The following is a 19592-nucleotide window of genomic DNA, read 5'->3' as shown; positions in this document are numbered from 1 at the left end:
TATGAAATTTGGATTTGTGCATGTTTTTATTTGGGCAAAATGCATTTGGGTTGGACCAGTTTGGGCGAGTCAATTCGGGTCTTTTATTGATTCCGGGTTAATTCGGACTAGATTGGGTCATTTCGGGTTTTGGGTCAAGCGGGTCGGGTTATAGCGGGCGGGTCGTTGTCGAGTCAATGAATAAGAGAGAGAAACCATTTCACGTCTTTTCGGTTCAATTAGTATTATGTTTTGTCGGGTCATTTTCGAGTTTAATGGTTTCATATCAGGTCATTTTCGGGCCGGGTCAGTTACAGACTTACAGATCAACAAAGCTCGGTCAAGTTCGGGCCTGGTCGAATCAATTCGAATTTCGGGGCACATTCAGTTGATGTAGTTCGAGTCAATTTTGGTACATTTTTGTTCTGAGACCTTGAACTTCCGAAAACTAGAGGTGGCAAACGGGTCAATCGGATCAGTTTCGGATCGGGTTCTTTCGGATCGGGTTCTTTCGGTTAACTTTTAATTTCGATTTCAGTTCGGTTTAGTTCAGGTTAGATTCGGTTATCGCTTTTAATCGGTTGTACATATTTTGGTTTGGTGCAGGTTCGAGTTTGGTCAATATCGGAGCAGGTGAGATTCGAGTCGGGTCAATATCGGAGCAGATGAGATTCGGGTTGGGCCATATTCGGATCGGATGTCAAGGGATTGGGTTTTTATTATAATTTATAAATATTGAATATTTTGATTTTCTTCTTTGAAACGATTTTTAATTTTTTCTCGGGTAATATTTCAATCTCTATTGAACATTAAAATAACTCGAATTGACATTAGTTATTATCCAATTATAATTAATTTTATTAATTATTGATATATTTTTAACTAATGATCTATCATTCGAGTTCCATCAAATGTCCATTCTATCCCACCCTACATATGTATATGTAAAAGAAACTTAAATACTATTAGAAACAAATATTATTTGACTAAAGAAGATTATAAATCATCCGACTCATGTATCCTTTGAATTCTATAAGTAAGCTCGAATTGAGCTTGGTAAAATTTGAACTTGAGCTAGTCTTGAGTCTATCTCGATCCTAATACTTTGCTTGCATCAACATCTTACTCAAATCCAACTATATACTAACAAAGTAACAATAGTTAAAAAATATAAATTTATCCATAAATCGGGTTTCTCGAGATTTTATTTTAGAACTCAAGAAACTTAAATTAAGATATGAAATACGTAAATCATACACGAGAGAGACGAATATCACAAAATGTACTACGATTATAAATTTTAATATGTATAAAATTATAAATTGACAAGATAGTTAATTAGTTAGATAAATTTATACTCCTAACTTATACTACGACCGTGTTCTTTTGGACTGAAGTTATCTGAACTGAACTAAACTTAATAGATCTAAACTAAACTGAACTTAATGGAGCTGAACTGATCTAAGTAAGAGTTGATTTGTGAAGAGAAGAGCTCAAGCATGAACTGAATGAAGCTGAATTAAACTGAATAGAGATGAACTTCACTGAACTTGAACTTAATGAACTGAACTTAAGTAAGAGTTAATTTGTGAAGACAAGAGCTGAACTGAATGAAGCTAAACTAAATAGAGATGAAGTGAACTGCTGAAATGAGCTGAAATTAACTCCAAAAGAATAGTACCTCCGCCTCGGTTATTTATTTGCCTATTCCATTTTGGGGTATCTCGATTAATTATTTGTCTTTCTATTTTAGAAATGTCTTTAATGAGCAATCAGATTATCCATATTTATCCACACTCACTTGTTCTACTTGTCATCTAATAATTAGCTCCCTTCCATTTCATTGGTTTTTATGCCAAAACCAAAGGCAAACAAATGATCGAGACGGAAGGACTTTCTAGATTGTTCTTTTTAAAGAATAAAAATAGACCAAATATGTATGTTTATCTTAATATTTTAAATGACTACGTCTAGCTTAAGAGTTGAGATCGTCCTAATATTTTATCAGAAAATATTTACATTTATCGTAAAATGATCGTATATTCATCTGAAACAATAATTTGTTGACATTCTATTAAAAAAAGTATATTTTTTTAATTTTCTCGTGTTATATTTAGACCGTCTAAAAAAAAAACTACTTTGTGAAATTGTGGCGGTAATTAAGTAATAAAAATTAAAAATATACCAATTGATTGACTATCAATTTTGACGTGTCCTATTTTCTTAATGCCCAACCTCTTGTTTTCTTACTTTTCTACTTTTATTAATTGTTCATTGTCTGATATCTCTTCATCAATCTTCTAATCTCCTTTGCCTCTTCATTTAATCATTTCCAAATACCACATCCATTAACAAAAGCTCAAAATGACGATCCAAAGCCCCAAGATATTACAAGATTTTTGGGCGCGCAAGTCATCAGAGGGCTACCACAAGTTTTTTGTAAAGATTGAAAGGAGTTATTTTTTTGGTAAGTAAATACTTAATTATTCTTAATCAATCAATGAATTATTATTTTGATTCTGAAAATTTTGAGATTTACCCCTTTGATTGGTTATTCTTTGTTTTATGAAATCTTTTCTATTATATTATTGATTTCTTGTCCATCAAAATCGTGATCTAATATGGCAAAGATAATCGATTTCTCTCCTTTAGTCTTTCAACTCATTAAACACGGACCTAATTATATTTTGCCTCATAAAAATTGGATAATCTCTAATATTTTTGTCGCTAATTATCTTTTTACCCGCCAAAACGAGGGCGGGAATGCTTTGTTTTACCGCCAAAGCATGTTCATATGCTGATGATACACATTTACTGATTTACATATCCCTGTCTATATATACATCCGCTTCCCTGCTTTGAGATTATCTTCAAAAATCAGAGTCTACATTTAGTATCGGAGGCCGGGTTTTGAATAAATGGAGGAGCTCTTATATTCCTGAAAATGTGGAGGCTTTGATTACCACACGTAGTTGGTTATATGGCTATCAAGGTAAGTCGTTTTTACATTGAGTTGTCTATTTCTTCCCATTATTACATTTTTCCTATTTCTAATTAATTTGTTAATTTATATATTTTATCTATGTAGCCATTGAAGAGGACGAATTCCAAGGTCTAGACGTAGAATGGTCCACAATTCAATCATCATCTTGAAGTCAAGCTTCTTGTCGTCTTCATAATTTCTTTTTTTTACTTGAATTCTGGAATTCATGTAGTTTTGTATTTTTTACTCCTTTTTAGACCATATTAGATTCCTAATAATGTTTGCAAACAAGTTTTTCAATTTTGGAACTCACTTGTAGTGTTATTCTTCAAGTTCACTGTTTTTACAGAATATGTGCGCATCAGTATTGCTGGTGCTTTATCTGTGTAAGCTTCAAGTTTGTTTGCGAATAAAATGTTCCGTTTTTGGCAAATTGCTTTGCTTTATCGGTGTGAGCTTCCTCGTCTCATACTTGTAACATGTACATTCATTGATCTAAAATTCACTTCCTGTCATGTGACTCATGACATGGATCATGATGTCGTAAAACTCAAAAGAGAAGTCTACATGGAGGAAAGCTTGGATACATGGTAACCTTTTCAAGATACATGTGTGCTCCATCCATACTTAGTATTCACATAAGTATAATGTGTCTTATGATATCAATTAAAAAGAAAAGCAAGACAAAAATGGTGGGGGAAAATGGAAAATGACAATTACTACATATTTCATACTCCCTCCTATTCTAAATAACTCTCCCTATTTCCTTTTTCGTCTATTCACAATACTCTCCCTATTTCCTTATTTGGCAAACTTTTATACTTATTTTAATCACCCACCCCCACAACAATACCCCATAATACTCATACTTTATCTTATTTTAATCACTTTACCCCACAACAATTCTTATTTTAATCACCTTACCCCACAACAATACTTATTTTAATCACACAATACCTTTCCTCTCTCCAATCTCCTACCCCACTCCAATACTTTATCATATAATACTCCCCTCCCTTAATTCTCGTGCCCTCCATGAAAGGGGAGGGTTATGTAGAATAGGAGGGAGTATTTGTTATGTAGGAGTGTCGAGTGTAGGACTAAGAATAATGGGTAGTAAGAAGCTGGATATTTAGAGTACTAAGTAATTTTTGTACCATTATAAAAAAAAAGTATATAAACAATTGAATAATTGATTATCTTTTTTCTTTTGTTTTACAAATGACAATTACTACATTCAGGTCATTTCGGGTTTCAGTTGGATTTCGGTCATTATTATACAAGTTGAAATCGGTTCGGGTGTGTTTCGATTCGGATCAAAAAATTCAGTTGAAACAGATTCGAGTTGAAACAGTTTTGGGTCTAATTCGGATATTATAAGTTCGGTTCAGTTTCGAATCAATTCAGGTTTATTCAGGTTTCGGATGAAGTTGAAGTTATACTTTTCGGATGTACGGTCAGGTGTCGATTCGGATAATTTCGATCGGTTATTCGGGTTCGATTTACTTTTGCCAGGTCTACCGAAAACAGTGTAATTATACACAAAAATTTGAACCTTTTGGGAGGTCTTTCCGGGTCATGCTTCTTGTTCTCCCATTTTCTCTACCACGTGTCCAAGGTCGCTTCATTAGTTATCGTATTCGATGTCAGCCCTAGATAACAAGTATTTATCAATTTTCAAAGAGTTCCTGATTCTCGTCATAGACTCGTTTATCGCGTATCGGCAGCCATAAATGTTATCTGTTGCTTCTAAAAATTTGTGTGGCCGTTTTATCTGACCTGAAAAAGCATCTGCATGATTTACAGACATTTTTATTCTGGGATCCTAGAATCCTGACAACCGTGTATATCACTTCAATTTGAGCTATTCGAGAAGTCAAACCAATTTATTTTACTTTTTCTCTCATTTTCACTACTACGTGCCCGAGGTCGTTTCATGAGCTACCATATTCGATTTCAACCATAAATAATGAGTATTTATCAATTTTAAAGGAGTACCTCATTTTCGTCCGAGAATCGTTTATCGCGTACTGACACCCTCAAATATCCTATGTTGCTTCTTGTGTCTCTACTTTATCTGACCCAAAGTACCGTTCGTATGATTTACGGACGCATTTTGTTCCGGCACCCTGTCCCTTAAAATCGCCGTTTGGGAGGTCGTACCGGGTCATGATTCATTTATCCCAGTTTTTCTACCACATGTTTGTGGTCGCTTCACGAGTTATCGTATTCGATTTCAGCCCTAAATAAATAAGTATTCATCTATTTTTAAGGAATACCCGATTTTCGTCCGAAATCATTTAAAACGCGTACCGACACCCTCGGGTGTTATTTGTTGCTTTTCACCATTTGTGTGGCTGCTTTATCTGACCCGAGGAACTGTTCGTATGATTTAAAGACACTTTTGTTCTAGGAACCTGAAATCCCGAAAACCGTGTATTATACACTTAAATTTGAGCCTATTTAGGAGGTCGTACCGGATCATGATTCTTTTTCTTTCATTTTTTCTACCACGTGTCAGGAGCCACTTCATGAGTTACCGTATTCGATTTTCAGCCCTAAATAAGAAGTATTCATCTATTTTTAAGGAGTACTCGATTTTCGCTATAGACTTGTTTATCGCATATTGGCACCCTCAAATGTCGCTTGTTGGTTCTCAAAATTAGTGTGGCTGCTTTATCTGACCTGAAGAACCGTTTGTATGATTTACATGCATTTTTGTTCCGGGACCCTGAAATCCCGAAAACCGTGTATTATACACTTAAAATTGAGCCGTTTGGTAGGTCGTACCGGGTCCTGTTTCTTATGCTCTTTGTTTTCTTACCACGTGTCAGGATCGATTCATGAGTTACCGTATTCGATTTTCAGTACTAAAAAAGAAGTATTCATCTATTTTTAAGGAGTAAACAATTTTCGCCGAAGACTCGTTTATCGCGTATGGCACCCACATTTGTCCATTGTTGCTTCTCAAAATTTGTGTCCCTGCTTTATCTGGCCCGAGGAACTGCGTGTATGATTTACAAACATTTTTATTCCGGGACCCTAAAATCCCGAAAACCGTCTACTATACACTTAAAATTGAGCCGTTTGGGAGGTCTTACCAGGTCATGTTTCATTCCGTCTTAGTTTTTTTTTACCAAGTGTCAGGGTCGCTTAATAAGTTACCGTATTCGGTTTTTACCCATAAATAAGAAATATTCATCTTTTTTTAAGGAGTAACCGATTTTCATCGGAGACTCGTTTATCGCGTATCGGCACCCACAAATGTCCATTATTGCTTCTCAAAGTTTGTGTGGCTGCTTAGTCTGACCCGAGGAACCGCGTATATGATTTACAAATATTTTTGTTCTGGAACCCTAAAATCCCGAAAACAGTGTATTATACACTTAATTTTGAACTACTCGATCATGTTTTATTCCCTGCCAGTTTTTCTAAGACATGTCAGGGGCCCGCTTCGTGAGTTACTGTATTCAATTTTCAGCCCTAAGTAAGAAAGTATTCATCTATTATTAAGGAGAACCCGATTTTCGCTAGAGACTTGTTTATCACGTACCGGCATCCTCAAATGTACTCTGTTGTTTCTCAAAATTAGTGGGGTTGCTTTGTCTGACATGAAGAATTGTGTGTATGATTTACCGGCATTTTTGTTCCGGGACCCTGAAATCCCGAAAACCGTGTAATATACACTTAAAATTCAGCCGTTTGAGGAGGTCATACCGGGTCATGTTTTATTTCCTCCCAGTTTTTCTACCACGTGTGAAGGGCCGCTTCATGGGTCACTGTATTCAATTTTCAGCCCTAAATGAGAAGTATTGATTTGTTTTTAAGAAGTGCCCGATTTTCGTTAGAAACTTGTTTATCGCGTACCGGCACTTTCAAATGTCCTCTGTCGGTTCTCAAATTTGTGTGGCCGCTTTATCAGACTCGAGGAACCATCTGTATGATTTAAAGACATTTTTCTTCCGGGACCCAAAAATCTCGAAAACCGTGTACTATACACTTAAAATTGAGCCGTTTGGGAGGTCGTACCGAGTGATGTTTCATTTCCTCTTAGTTTTTTAGCATGTGTCAGGGTCGCTTCACTAACGTATTAGATTTTCACCCCTAAATAAGAAGTATTCATCTATTTTTAAGGAGTAACCGATTTTCGCCGGAGACTCGTTTATCGCGTACCGGCACCCTTAAATATCTTCTGTTGTTTTTCAAAATTAATGTGGCTGTTTTATGTGACCTGAGGCACCGTCTGTATGATTTACCGGAATTTTTGTTCCGGAAACCTTAAATCCCGAAAACCGTGTATTATATACTTAAAATTGAGCCGTTTGGGAGGTCGTATGATTTACACTTAAGTTGTAACCTTTTGGGAGGTCGTACCGGATCATGTTTCATTTCCTCCCAATTTTTCTACCACGTGTCATGGCCGCTTCATGAGTTCGTATTCGATTTCAGCCTTAAATAAAAAATATTAATCTATTTTTAAGAAGTACCCGATTAGAGACTTATTTATCGCGTACCAGCAATCTCAAATGCCCTTTGTTTCTTCTCAAAATTTGTGTGGCTGCTATATCTAACTCGAGGAACCGTCTGTAAGATTTACACACTTTTTTGTTCCGGGACCCTAAACGAAAACCGTGTATTATACACTTAAGTTTGAACCATTTAGGAGGTCGTACCGGGTCATGTTTCTTTTCCTCTTAGTTTTCTTACCATGTGTCAGAGTCGTTCATGAGTTACCATATTCGATTTTCAGCCCTGAAAAAGAAGTATTCATCTATTTTTAAGGAGTACCCGATTTTCGTTAGAGACTTGTTTATCGCGTATCGGCACCCTCAAATGTCCTATGTTGGTTCTTAAAATTTGTGTAGCTGCTTCATCTGACTCGAGGGACCATCTGTATGATTTACATACTTTTTTTGTTCCAAGACCCTGCAAACACGAAAACCGTGTATTATACACTTAAAATTGAGCCGTTTGGGAGGTCGTACCGTGACATGTTTCATTTCCTCTTAGTTTTTTTTTATTACGTGTTAGGGTCGCATCATGAGTTACCGTATTCGATTTTCAATCCTAAATTAGAAATATTCATTTACTTTTAAGGAGTACCCGATTTTTGTTAGAGACTTGTTTATCGCGTTCCGGGACCATCAAATGTCCTCTGTTGGTTCTCAAAATTTGTGTGGCTACTATATATGACTTGAGGAACCGTCTGTATGATTTACAGACATTTTTATTTCGAGATCCTGAAATCCCCAAAACCGTGTATTACACATTTAAAATTGCCACAGCAAAGTCGAAACCAAAGGATAAGAAGGATCGATCTTAGAAACGAGAGGGTTTAATCAAGCAGGAGGGATCAAGATTGGAGAAGTCAGAAGTGAACCTTTTGCCGGAGCCAGGCCATGGAGCAACCCAAACTCCGACGAAAAGCCGGGCAGGATAAGGGTGGCAATGAGGGGTGAGGGGAAAAGCGTTGGTGCAAAGTTAAATTATTTGGGGTGTTTTCTAGGGAGAGGAAGGCGTTTTTTTTGTGCCTTTGCAACGTAGATTATACTGATACTCAAACTCTTGAGTTCATTAAATATTGTCTTGGCATTGAGGTTGCACTTCTTGAATCAAATATCGTAATCTGAGTAACACTAGAGACCTTAGTGCTCGATGTTGAGATCAAAAGGCAGAGTAAATGACACAGGATCAAAACTTGAAATGATAAATACAACTGTCCAAAAGGAATGTTTAAAATACAAATATACAGATTAAGTTCTGCAATAATAGGAAGCCTTCAACAGCCAGTTGCTTTGTTTCGCCTATTACTTGTGTACGTTTCATAGTTCGCCTTCAACTGGGAGACTGTATCATGTATACTTTCCTCTTACTTTGACTCTGATTTTGATCTGGCAAATGGCGCCTACAATCGAGCATGAATGTGAGGACAATATGTTAGTAAGCAGTTGGATGCTAAAGTAACAGAATTTATTTTGTTTATTTTGGCAAGAAAAGAACGCCAAGTAAGTGGCTTTCGACTTTCAGCCAACTTGAAAGAGCAAGGCGCGAGTATCTTATATTGGTCACAAAGACGGCTATTTTATTGACCTTGAGAAAATAATGGTACTTCCATTTCGAAAACAAATACAAGGAAGCAATACCCACAAGAAGATTCATATACAATTTGAAATTACCTTAACATACTCTTCAACAAAATGGTATTTGATACATCCTTGATCACACACTAGGAGATAACAGTTTTCACAAATTCCAGCGAACAGCCTGCAAAATTAACTAATGTCAGACAGAAATGCGGAATGACAGATGCAAGATGACAAGAGTATGCCACCAAAATTCATTAAAAAATGCAACTGAGTGCGTGTACATAGTTGTTTCAGTTGAAAGAAGAATTGATAACTAAAAAAGAAACATGATAATCCAAGAGACCTACCTCGACTAAGGAATAACATGAGAACGAAAAAGAAGAGGGTATGTGCAACATAAACCGGTGCTCCAACACTGAAAAATAAGAAGGCAGCAGAAGCGGTAGATTTAGAATTCAGATAAGCAAGTCCCCTAAATTGGTTTTAGAAAAAGTAGGACTCATGTAATAGATCGCTAATTCTTATAGTAGACAGTCCTAGCGTGTTTTTAGCAACCCTTTTATTTAGTACACATTGTTGATATTATGTACAAGTTTTATTAGTGAACCATTTCATGCCATTCTAACCATTCTTTAACCGTTGACTGTGGAACGGTCTCACACTAACTTCATCAGAGCGCCGCCTTTTAACTCTGAAGACCGTCTCATACAAGAATGACTGAATGAGTGAAAGTTAACAAGGAAAATGATTCATACCACAGAAAGAAGAGGTCCCTGCTTGAACTTATCATGGAAAGAAAAGGTAAGTGGCTTGGGATTTTCACCAGGCCCTCTGATAAATCCACTGGATGCATGGATAAACAGCACATCAGTAATGCATTACAATACTAGGTTACTAGCAGAAAAAGGAAATAGAGGACGCAGGTTGCTAGGGTTTTTTACCCGGCCCTCTGATAATCCACTGGATGCATTACATGACATGCACACACGGTAACTCCCCTCCCTCCCTCCCACAATAGCTTACTTTATCCTGAACTTTATTGCTCTCCTAGGAAAAAACGAAAAGGATCTCTCTACGCAATTCCCCAGTAACGGGGAGCCCGTTTAAAACTGGGGTCATATCAAGTAGATGTGAGAGAGAGAATATATTCTTTATTTCTTTTGAGATTAAACATAAACTTTGTGACACCAAATTAAAAGAACACAAATTATAAGATGGAGAGCATGTATCCAAGGAAAAAACGAATAGGATCTCTCTAAGCACTTCCCCAGTAACGGAGATCTTGCTCTCCGTTTAAAACTGGGGTCATATCAAGTAGATGTGAGAGAGAGAATATATTCTTTATTTCTTTTGAGATTAAACATAAACATTGTGACACCAAATTAAGAGAACACAAATTATAAGATGGAGAGCATGTCATTGAGTATTGCAATTGTAAGTGTAAAATTGCATTTTGCTCTCAAAAGAGAGAGAAAGAGAGAGCGCAAACTGAGAACAAAATAAGTGTTCTCCATATTTTGTTTTTTGCATGCTCTAAGTGATTTAATATGCTCTCCATGAAGAAACATGGAGAGAAGCTATATTGGGGAAGAGCAATGGAAAGATAGTTTTCCATCTTAAGCGGGTTCTTACAAGTAAAAGATGTAAGACGATAAAAATTTTTCGCACTTTCTTTTAATGTAGGCATAAAAAAGATGGGTCCAATATTTGAGGCGGAAAGCATGTAAGAAAGCGAAAAAAGAATTTTACTACTCCCTCCGTACCAATCCAAAGGTAACACTTACCTAAAGTGTCCGTGCCAATCCAAAGGTAACATACTATAAATGGACTGTAAATTGACAATAATACCCTTATTTCCTCTTTATATTTACACAAATACCAACTTTTGGCTCACACACCAACCCAATAATACAAGGTTGCTTTCCTCTTTTGCCCCCACTTTTACCCTCTTTTCTTGGTTTCCCCAATTTTTACCATGTTACCTTTGGATTGGTACGGAGGGAGTATTATAAAGATAGAATCAATTTTTGCTCTTGAAGGATAGAAGATTAAATGGAGAGCAAAAAAAGGTGTTCTACATCTTTTTTACATTCACATTTAAGAAAAAAAAAAAAGCAAAACAAATTTGGTCCTCTCATTGCTCTTCCCCGAGAGCACCAAGAGAGCTCCTCTATTTATTCATGGAGAGCACATGAGAACTATGTTACTCCGACACTTCACTTAGCTGCCGTGTCGCGTATCCGACACCTATTTGTCCGATACCAACACGACACTTTACTTTAGACCAAAAAATTGAAAAATCCGCACAAAATAGCCGTATCCGACACTTGACACGCGTACACGACACCCGTGTCGGAGAGTCAGGGCATGCATGAGAATCACTTGCAGAGTTCCTATTTGTAGTGGGAAAAAAACAACACCCTTTATGCTCTCCCACTATAGGGACCATTTGAAGAGCATTCTGAGCATGTACAACAGGAAATTATGGAGAGCACTTGTTTTGCTCTCCATTTGCACTCCCTCCCATTTAGACTTTAGAGCATGCACACTAACAAATCATGGAGAGCACTTGTTTTGCTCTCCATTTGCACTCCGTCCCCTGGAGAGCTAAAACCAACTTTACACCTACAATAGTGAACGTCTCATATATGTCCTCTATCTTATACATGAGTCCCACTAAATTTATATTTGATCTCAAAAAAATAAATACTATATTAACCCTCACATATTCATTTGATATGGCCCCACTTTTAAGAGCTAGCTTTACTTTGCTCTTGGGGAAGAGCACATAGAGAGCTTGTGTCCGTTGTTTCCCATGGATAGCACAATGAGATCATGAAAAAGTAGGCTATTGTGGACAAAGAGCATTACTTTTTTGCTCTCAAACAATAAGAACCACCTTGGAGAGAACTTGAAGAGCCCCTTATTGTACATGCTCTTATAATAGAGAATCAGCAAAGAGCTCTTTGAGTGCTTCCAAAGGTGGTCACTACTGTTGAAAAGCAAAAAGTAGTGCTCTTTGCCCAAAGCACCTTACTTTCTCATGCTCTATATATATATAAGGGAAAAAGAACCAAGAGGAAGTTTCTATGTGTTTGACTATTTTCTTCCCCCAAAAGTAGAGGATTGCTATCTACCTTCTCCCTTCAACCTTCTCTTCCACCTTCTCCCTTTATCCTCTCACAATCGGTTAAATTAATATATCGTGTGGGGACGGGTGGCAAGGATGAGGCAAAATATATAATATTTTAGCCGTTTATGAGAGGAAAGGGTGGAAGAGAAGGTAGAAAAAAGAAGGTAGATAGCAATTCTCTTAAAAGTAGGGTCATATCAAGTAGATGTGTAAGAAATAAAATGTTTTTAATTTCTTTTGAGATTAAATATACCTTCTATCATACCAAAGTATAAGACGGAGAGCAAGTGGTAGAGTTTTACTATTGTAGGAGGGGGGGGGGAAGAGAGAGGAAGTGCCCTCCATATTTTGTTATTGGACATTCTCTAATGGCATGAAGAGCTACCTCTCCTTTGCTTTTCTCTAAGAGCACAAAGGGGAATCATCTCTATTTTTTCGATGGAGAGCACCACGAGAGCAAAAGAAAATACCTCACTGTGAGAAAAGAACACTAAATTTTGCTCTACCTTACTGGGGACCCCTTCCAAGGGTCCAATAGTGCATGTTCATTTTCTCAAAGACAAATATCATCTTCAAGACATTTGTGGCTGGCTTGCTAATAAATTAATAAGAGCCTACTATGAGCACTTACGTGGAACATCTATGTATGAGATTCTAGTATGTTCAAACTTCAAAGTCCTACAGCCACTGTGAATATTTCACATCTTTTTCTATGCTGTATTGTATATTTTCAAAAGAGGTCTGGATGTATTTCATCCCCCGTTGAAAAACTTTCCAAAATCCTTAGTAGTTTAAACCAAGAAATGTGAAGGTACAGAAACTATTTAAAGGGGAAGATGGGACCAACTAGGCAACTACTGAGGCATGCAGTCTTTAGCTGCTACAGTCCATCAAATTTGGAAGTTCAAGGCTGCGTGTGAATACTAAGTCACCGCACGAATATCAAAAGAGCTGAGCAAAGATGACATTAATGTTCCATCGATTTCTTAACTCAGAGTACATACTCTTTGCATTTACTACAGTACGAGGAGAAAACTTGCGAGATTTATAACCAGATATCTTGAATATTTATTTCCCATTGTAGATTTGTCAGGCCATCAAACACTAAGAAGTGCTTTACGGAGCTTTCCTCCGAAAAAATACACATGCGTTAAATTGTTAATGCAATGAACCCATTCACCTTTGTCGACAAGTCATACGGACACCAAACAATAAGAAGTGCTTTACGGAGCTTTTCCTCCCCAAAAATACACATGCTTTAAACCCAGCGCCTTCTCCCCAAAAATAAATGAAGTGATCACAATAAATGAATTAGAGAGACTCACAATAGTGTTGCAGCAATTAGAGGAGTCCTCCTAACATCATAGATGGCAATTAGGCCTTGATATGATTCATCGCCTTCTTTAAAAGACACGGCTAGGCGCTCTCCGGAGCCATCCCAAGCTATCTTTTCAATACTTTGACTACAATAGATCAAAAGTGGGAAAGTGAAAATGCTTGGCAAAGCACAGAAGTAAGCATTATCAAAGACTCTAGAACCAATAAGAAGAATAACTGGGACGGGACTATTAATCTGAAATATCCACAGCACACCAACTAGAATTTTCATAGGACAGGTCTATAAATCTGAAACACTCCAATAACCTAGGGAATTCCTATTCAAACAGAGCATAACATCATATAATACTGGTAGTAGTCTAGTGAGCAGTGAACTCGTGGCAGCTCGGATTTACTATGGTGACAAGGAAACACATGCAATTGGCTCAAAAAGAACTATTAAAAAATACTAATACGCATACCTTCCCGTCAGATTAGCAATTTCTGGCAGATCGACTGGGAGCAAGTGTGCAACTGCAGGTGAAACAAAAATTAAAAGGGTAGTGGAAATAAATATAGATCCATGGGCTAGCAAACAAATTGTTACTAAAATTTAAAATAAAAATACAAAAATCACAAAGCAGAAAAATTTACGCACCAAGAGATGGAGGCTTTGATGCAAAATGAACGGAGCCCAATGTAGAAGACCCGGAGAAGGCAAGCAAAATCATACGACTTTCGGGATCCCACGTTGCTCCCTGTAAGAAAAAACATTTAAACACGACCATTTTAAAGGAACTAATCGTTTTTTCTCTTAGAAACAAATTATGAAATGACCTCGGAAGGATAGCATACGTTCCACAGCCATCACCGAGACCCTCAAATGTAAGCACATACACTATAACAGAATACACCTAAATTAGACAACCTTGACCAGTAAAGACTTTCTATTTCAAACCAATTTAGTAAAACTAGCCAGTAACCCTAAGCAGAGTTTAACAGAAATATACCTACTAAGCAAGATGGCCAGTGTATTCATGTCAATTAATTACTGTGGCAAATAAAAGTATACAGGCAAAAAAAAAAGTCATGCACTCAAGTAGAACTGGAGCAAATATAGGCTCCAGTTCACTTGATTTTTAATAACAGGACATTTCGCATGATGGCTTACAGTCCAGTGATACATGCCATACATCTATTACTAAACATATAGTGAAAATGTAATGAAGCCAATGTCTTGACACAGTACCAGTTCACAATTCAACCAAAAAGACCTTTGTGGGTATGTGATCGACATTTCACTTACCGTAACAAAGCCACTAGTTGAAGACCATGGTTGTGATGTCCATGTCACTGTCTCCCATAGATAGAATGTCCCGTCACTACAAAGGAGCAAGTCATTACTCAATGAACTTAATGATGTATCAAATATTAAAACTTGTATAGGTTCAGGAACATACAACTTTGCTGAGAAAAAGTAATCTCCACTAGGTGACCATTTCAACATAGATATCCCGCCCAATCCTCGCCGAATAGGAGTGCCGATCCCTAAGTCAGCAAAACAAAGATAAAATCACCAAGTAAAGATTGGACTTCCATACATGGAGGAAACTGTCGTATAATCTGTTAAGTAATGCCAATGCCTCATTAATGTTCAACTAAGATGCATCAATAGGAGGAGATTTTAGATGTTAACGGTTGCTTTTCTCAGCCACAACCCTGTATTTCATGCCAAATAAATGGAACACGGGTTTCCCATGTACAATGAATCTGCAAGCGCATGGCAATTGTGACTTTCAATTTTGAGGCCAAGATGATGCATCAAATGGAGCAAGCTGGATCCTACCAACTAGTGATGCATGTGGGTGATGAAGCAAGGAGCAGGCACGATAAGTCGCTGGACAGAAAGAGGTGTGAGCTAAATTGCTGAAGTTTCAAGTGATGTGTCACTTCCTCAGGCTACGCAACATATGCAACATGACTAGGCATGCCATGAGGTGACTAGTGGTCAGGGCAGCAATACTATGCAGTATAAGGCTATATCAAAGACTCCTCATCTTTTAGTACTCTAAGCAAACAACTACAACAAGGAGTACTCCAACCAGCATTATATCTATGGGTTTTCTCACATGTGCTAGGCGACTAGGCCAGCGCGTGTTAAGAATTACTGTTTCTTACAATGACAAACAAAAAAACTACGCATAACTGGCCTTAGTAAAACCACACAAAAATTATCAGAGCCCAAATATTCAAGGGCAATAGACAACTTACTTCTAACCCATAAACACAGTCAAAACTCAAATGAAAATTAGCAGGTCATTTTCACACTCTAGATATCCTTATAGCACATAAAGTCCTTATTGTGTTCAAGCTCAACCAATTTCAAGCAATCCTAAATTATGTTGAAAAATACTTATGAGATGCTAGCAGATCGTTCAGCGTTTAGACTTCGTCTTCTCCTTAACTAAATATTGGGACGAGGGCTAGGAGGAGATGCAAAAAGCTAGAACTTAGTCATACCTTGAGAAACATCCCATATGGTAAAAGCTGAGCTCTCGTACGATCCAGTCGCCAAATATGTGCTGATTAGTCAAGGAAAGTAGTAGTTTGCAATTATGCATAAGAGATTGGATGTACAGAGCACAAGTAAAAAGTATTCACATGTGTGGGGGACAGGGAAGAAAGCTACAAAAACTAATAGCAAAATAGATAGAAAAAAGTAAATTTGATTCCAGTCATTGTCAACATCAAGATACATAGAGACTTAGATGCCCTATGACAGTAGCACTTGCCAACGGGCTTGGAAGATGATGAAAAAGATTATTAACTAAGAATTTCTATGTAACTAAGTCTTCAAATAAGCACCTTGTTTAAGAGTATCTAACATTCGAAAAAGCAGGGAGTAAGAGACCTTATAGGAGTGAAGTGTCAAAATCTCAAACAAAAAGTATATACAGGGTCATCTTGTATGATAATTGAATGGAACGCAGACTTACCAAGTTACCATAGGTATCGCATGAAAACATTAGTCTTCCACTATGTTGAACGACACAAAAACCAAAAGCTAAAAAATTGCTTTTCTTTCTACCCCAGGAACCACTGTCAGAAAAGGTATACGTGTGCCACATAAATGAAACATGGCATTGACTCTATATCTAAGTGTTTGTAATCATTAATAAATCTTTATCCTTCACTTAACAAATCGCAATCCAAATTCAAACACTGCATGAGTCTCAATGTATGCAATTATGATTTATGAGAACATACGGGAGAAAAAATAGGGAGACAACATGACCCAATGACAAAACAAGGATATCTTCCATCAGGGCTCCAAGAAAGAGAGCTGATATGCTCGCCATCATGACCTTTAAGAAAATCCACCAAAGTCCATCTCATGCCAGAGCCCTTGGAAATGGCACCCACAAAAGAGGCAGCTCCAGGTCTTACAGATGCTGGGTTGCCAGGATATGAAGCAGCCCATATGCAAATTCCACCTCTGAAGGATTAAAAAGGAAAAAGTTAATAAGGGCTAATAAAACAAGACACCAACGCTAAACATGTGAACAAAAAGGGGACTCATTGATAACTTGGGTAGAAAAACTCACTTGCATGCTACTGAAAGTGTTCTTCCACTATTTGGCCGCCACTCAACAAGTTTGACTTCTTGCTGAAAATCGCCTTGTAATATACTTGGATCTTTTCCCTCTGCTCAGATTAAGTAACATGTTGAACGACCACAATAATCAAACCATGAGCTTTTCAAGACAAGTGGAGTCTACCTATTACATTTAAAAATGTCGCTCATTATGTGCCTTTAATATAAATGCGCACTTGCTTAGTTGCTAGCTTAAGAATCCTTCATTTTTGTTTTAAATTATCTAACAAAGGTTTCTTAATACAAATCCCATTCTGCTATCCCTTTACTTTTCCCCTAGCAAGTTGACTAGCCATCTCGCTTCCATATGAAGGGGCCAAAGAAAAACGCTTTAACACAGATATATTTTCCAACCAAAAGGGAGAAGAAAAATGTACCAGAATCTTCATAATCGCGAATCGTAACCTGGTTTGACCCCGATATAAATGCCATTATATATTTGTGTTGGTGCCATGAGACACCTTGTAAATTTACTTTCGGCAGCAAGTGCACCTGTAAATTTGAAGACACATAAGTAACGGAAACTGAAGTCTTATAAATCTTTTCTTAATCATCACCTAATGAGAAGTCTTGACCCATCATAACAAATACTACTATAGAAGTTCCTTTCTGATGACTGTCAAGAACAATAGTTCATGAAGTTCCCCGTAAACGAAAACTTCGCCACTAAAAAGGCCTTAAACTTAGCCGACATGGATACTAAACTACTAATGTACTCAAAATCGATAAGCTTCTTTGCGCAATCACTTGCTCATAGGAACATACGTCCCCACACTAACTTAACCAACCCTAGAAATCTCAATCAATCAAATCCAATATTTCACAAAACCATACTACAACCACCACACTTACTTCCGCTTACTCTCAAGTTAATACCACGATACACAATCACAACCAACTTAATAAAGCCTGCAATTCTCAGCTACCAAAATCGACATAATCATACCTCTAACCTCCCAAGTAAACAAGGAACTAAAGCTAAACTATACTACATATCAATGCCCACAAAAACGCGTAAATTCATCAACATTACACAAAACTAGCAAACAAAAACCCAATTCAAGTAATCACTCACATCATTAGGATGAAATATCCGCTTAAAAGAAGCAACCAAAGCCGAAAACCCCTTCTCTCCATTCCTCCCCAATTGATCGTCACAATTATGGCCGTTTCGGGTCCGTAAATCATCAGCTTGAAACTCCACAGGCCTAAATATCAAACCCTAAAAAACACACAAATTATTTACTCAGTCGAATAAAAAATTGAAAACACTTTACTCAAAAGTAAATATTTCCGCTGTCTAATTCATCCGTTTGCCTTTGGTTAAAATACCGTCCAAATAATTTAAAAAGGTAAACAAATGATTAAGACGGAGGAAGTATTTCCTCTGTCTAGACCATTTGTTTACCCTTAATTAGAATTTCCCTTTGGTTAAAATACCGTAGCAAATAAACAAATGATTGGGACGGAATTCTCAATCAGTTGTTTACCTTTGATTAATATATCGTCGCAAGTAATTAAAAAGGTAAACAAATGAATGAGACGGAACGAGTAAATAAATAAATGAGGAAAGAAGGGGCTCAGGGAATACGGTAAGTTTGGCGTAGGTGTCTTTGGCAATGTCGTCGGAAAAAGCATCGGCGGTAACTGCACAGAAATAACAGTAGGTGAAAAATTAGAGAGATGAAAAATGATAGGGGTGAGAAAGGTAAAAGTAAAAAAGGTAAAAGAAGGAAAAGGGAAGAGAGGGAGGAAGTTACTGAGGTGGCGGTTAATTTCGCAGATGGTGACGGAGGCCGGTGGTGGAAACGACGGCATTTTTTAAACTGCGGAGGAGTTTTAACGGTGGTGTGGTGTGGTGTGGTGTGGTGGCCGGTGGGAGCGTATAATTAGAGACTCGGAGCAGTAGTGTAGGGTTTATGTGGTATGATTTGTTTTATTTATGGGAGTCAATTTAATTCAATCTTTATTTTTGCTTTTATTTTCCCGCTTGATATAGTACTTCTTAATCAATATTTTTTAAAAAAAATCAGTGTGTCCGCGGTTGTGTTCACGATCTCTCTACTTTCATTAAAGGGTAATCAGTTGGCTAAAGAGTTTGCTCAATTTTTATGGACAGAGGTGGAACATCTAACCTTAACCTTATGATTAAGGGATGAAGTGAGCAACCACTCTTTTTAATCAATTTAGTGTAGTATAACTTTTTTTTTTAATAATTTTAAATAAAAATCAATAACAAGAAATAGTGAATCGCGATTGATTCAAAATTAACGAGTTAGAGTCTACGAAGGATCGATTAGACCTCCGACAATTATTTATACATCGAGCACGGTTATGACCCTTCAACATGAATGACCTTCGCACGACGTCCCCCCTCCCCCCCCCCCCTCCCCCCCAGTACCTCAAATCGGACATGGGATACGCCCATATTGCTGGTTT

General features: G+C 37.2%; 1 protein-coding gene across 1 annotated transcript; it reads right to left on the bottom strand.

Annotated features, from left to right (window-relative positions):
- Positions 1-8527: 8527 nt before the first annotated feature.
- On the bottom strand, positions 8528-19116 carry LOC141642053 (aladin). The gene is made up of 16 exons (XM_074450716.1): positions 18914-19116; positions 18745-18800; positions 18229-18375; positions 17531-17645; positions 17104-17203; positions 16815-16994; positions 16019-16077; positions 14959-15046; positions 14805-14880; positions 14157-14256; positions 13981-14032; positions 13507-13644; positions 9804-9891; positions 9396-9463; positions 9139-9226; positions 8528-8867 (listed from the first exon to the last, which is right to left on the bottom strand). Exons 1-14 carry the CDS (start codon positions 18969-18971, stop codon positions 9401-9403), a joined length of 1320 nt encoding a protein of 439 aa, XP_074306817.1. The 5' UTR covers positions 18972-19116; the 3' UTR covers positions 8528-8867; positions 9139-9226; positions 9396-9400.
- Between the last annotated feature and the right edge of the window lie 476 nt (positions 19117-19592).

The sequence above is a fragment of the Silene latifolia genome, chromosome 2 (assembly GCF_048544455.1).
Source record: "Silene latifolia isolate original U9 population chromosome 2, ASM4854445v1, whole genome shotgun sequence".
NCBI classification, from domain to species: Eukaryota; Viridiplantae; Streptophyta; class Magnoliopsida; order Caryophyllales; family Caryophyllaceae; genus Silene; species Silene latifolia.
The sequence above is the reverse complement of the archived record's forward strand: the minus strand, read 5'-3'. Positions and strand labels throughout refer to the sequence as shown.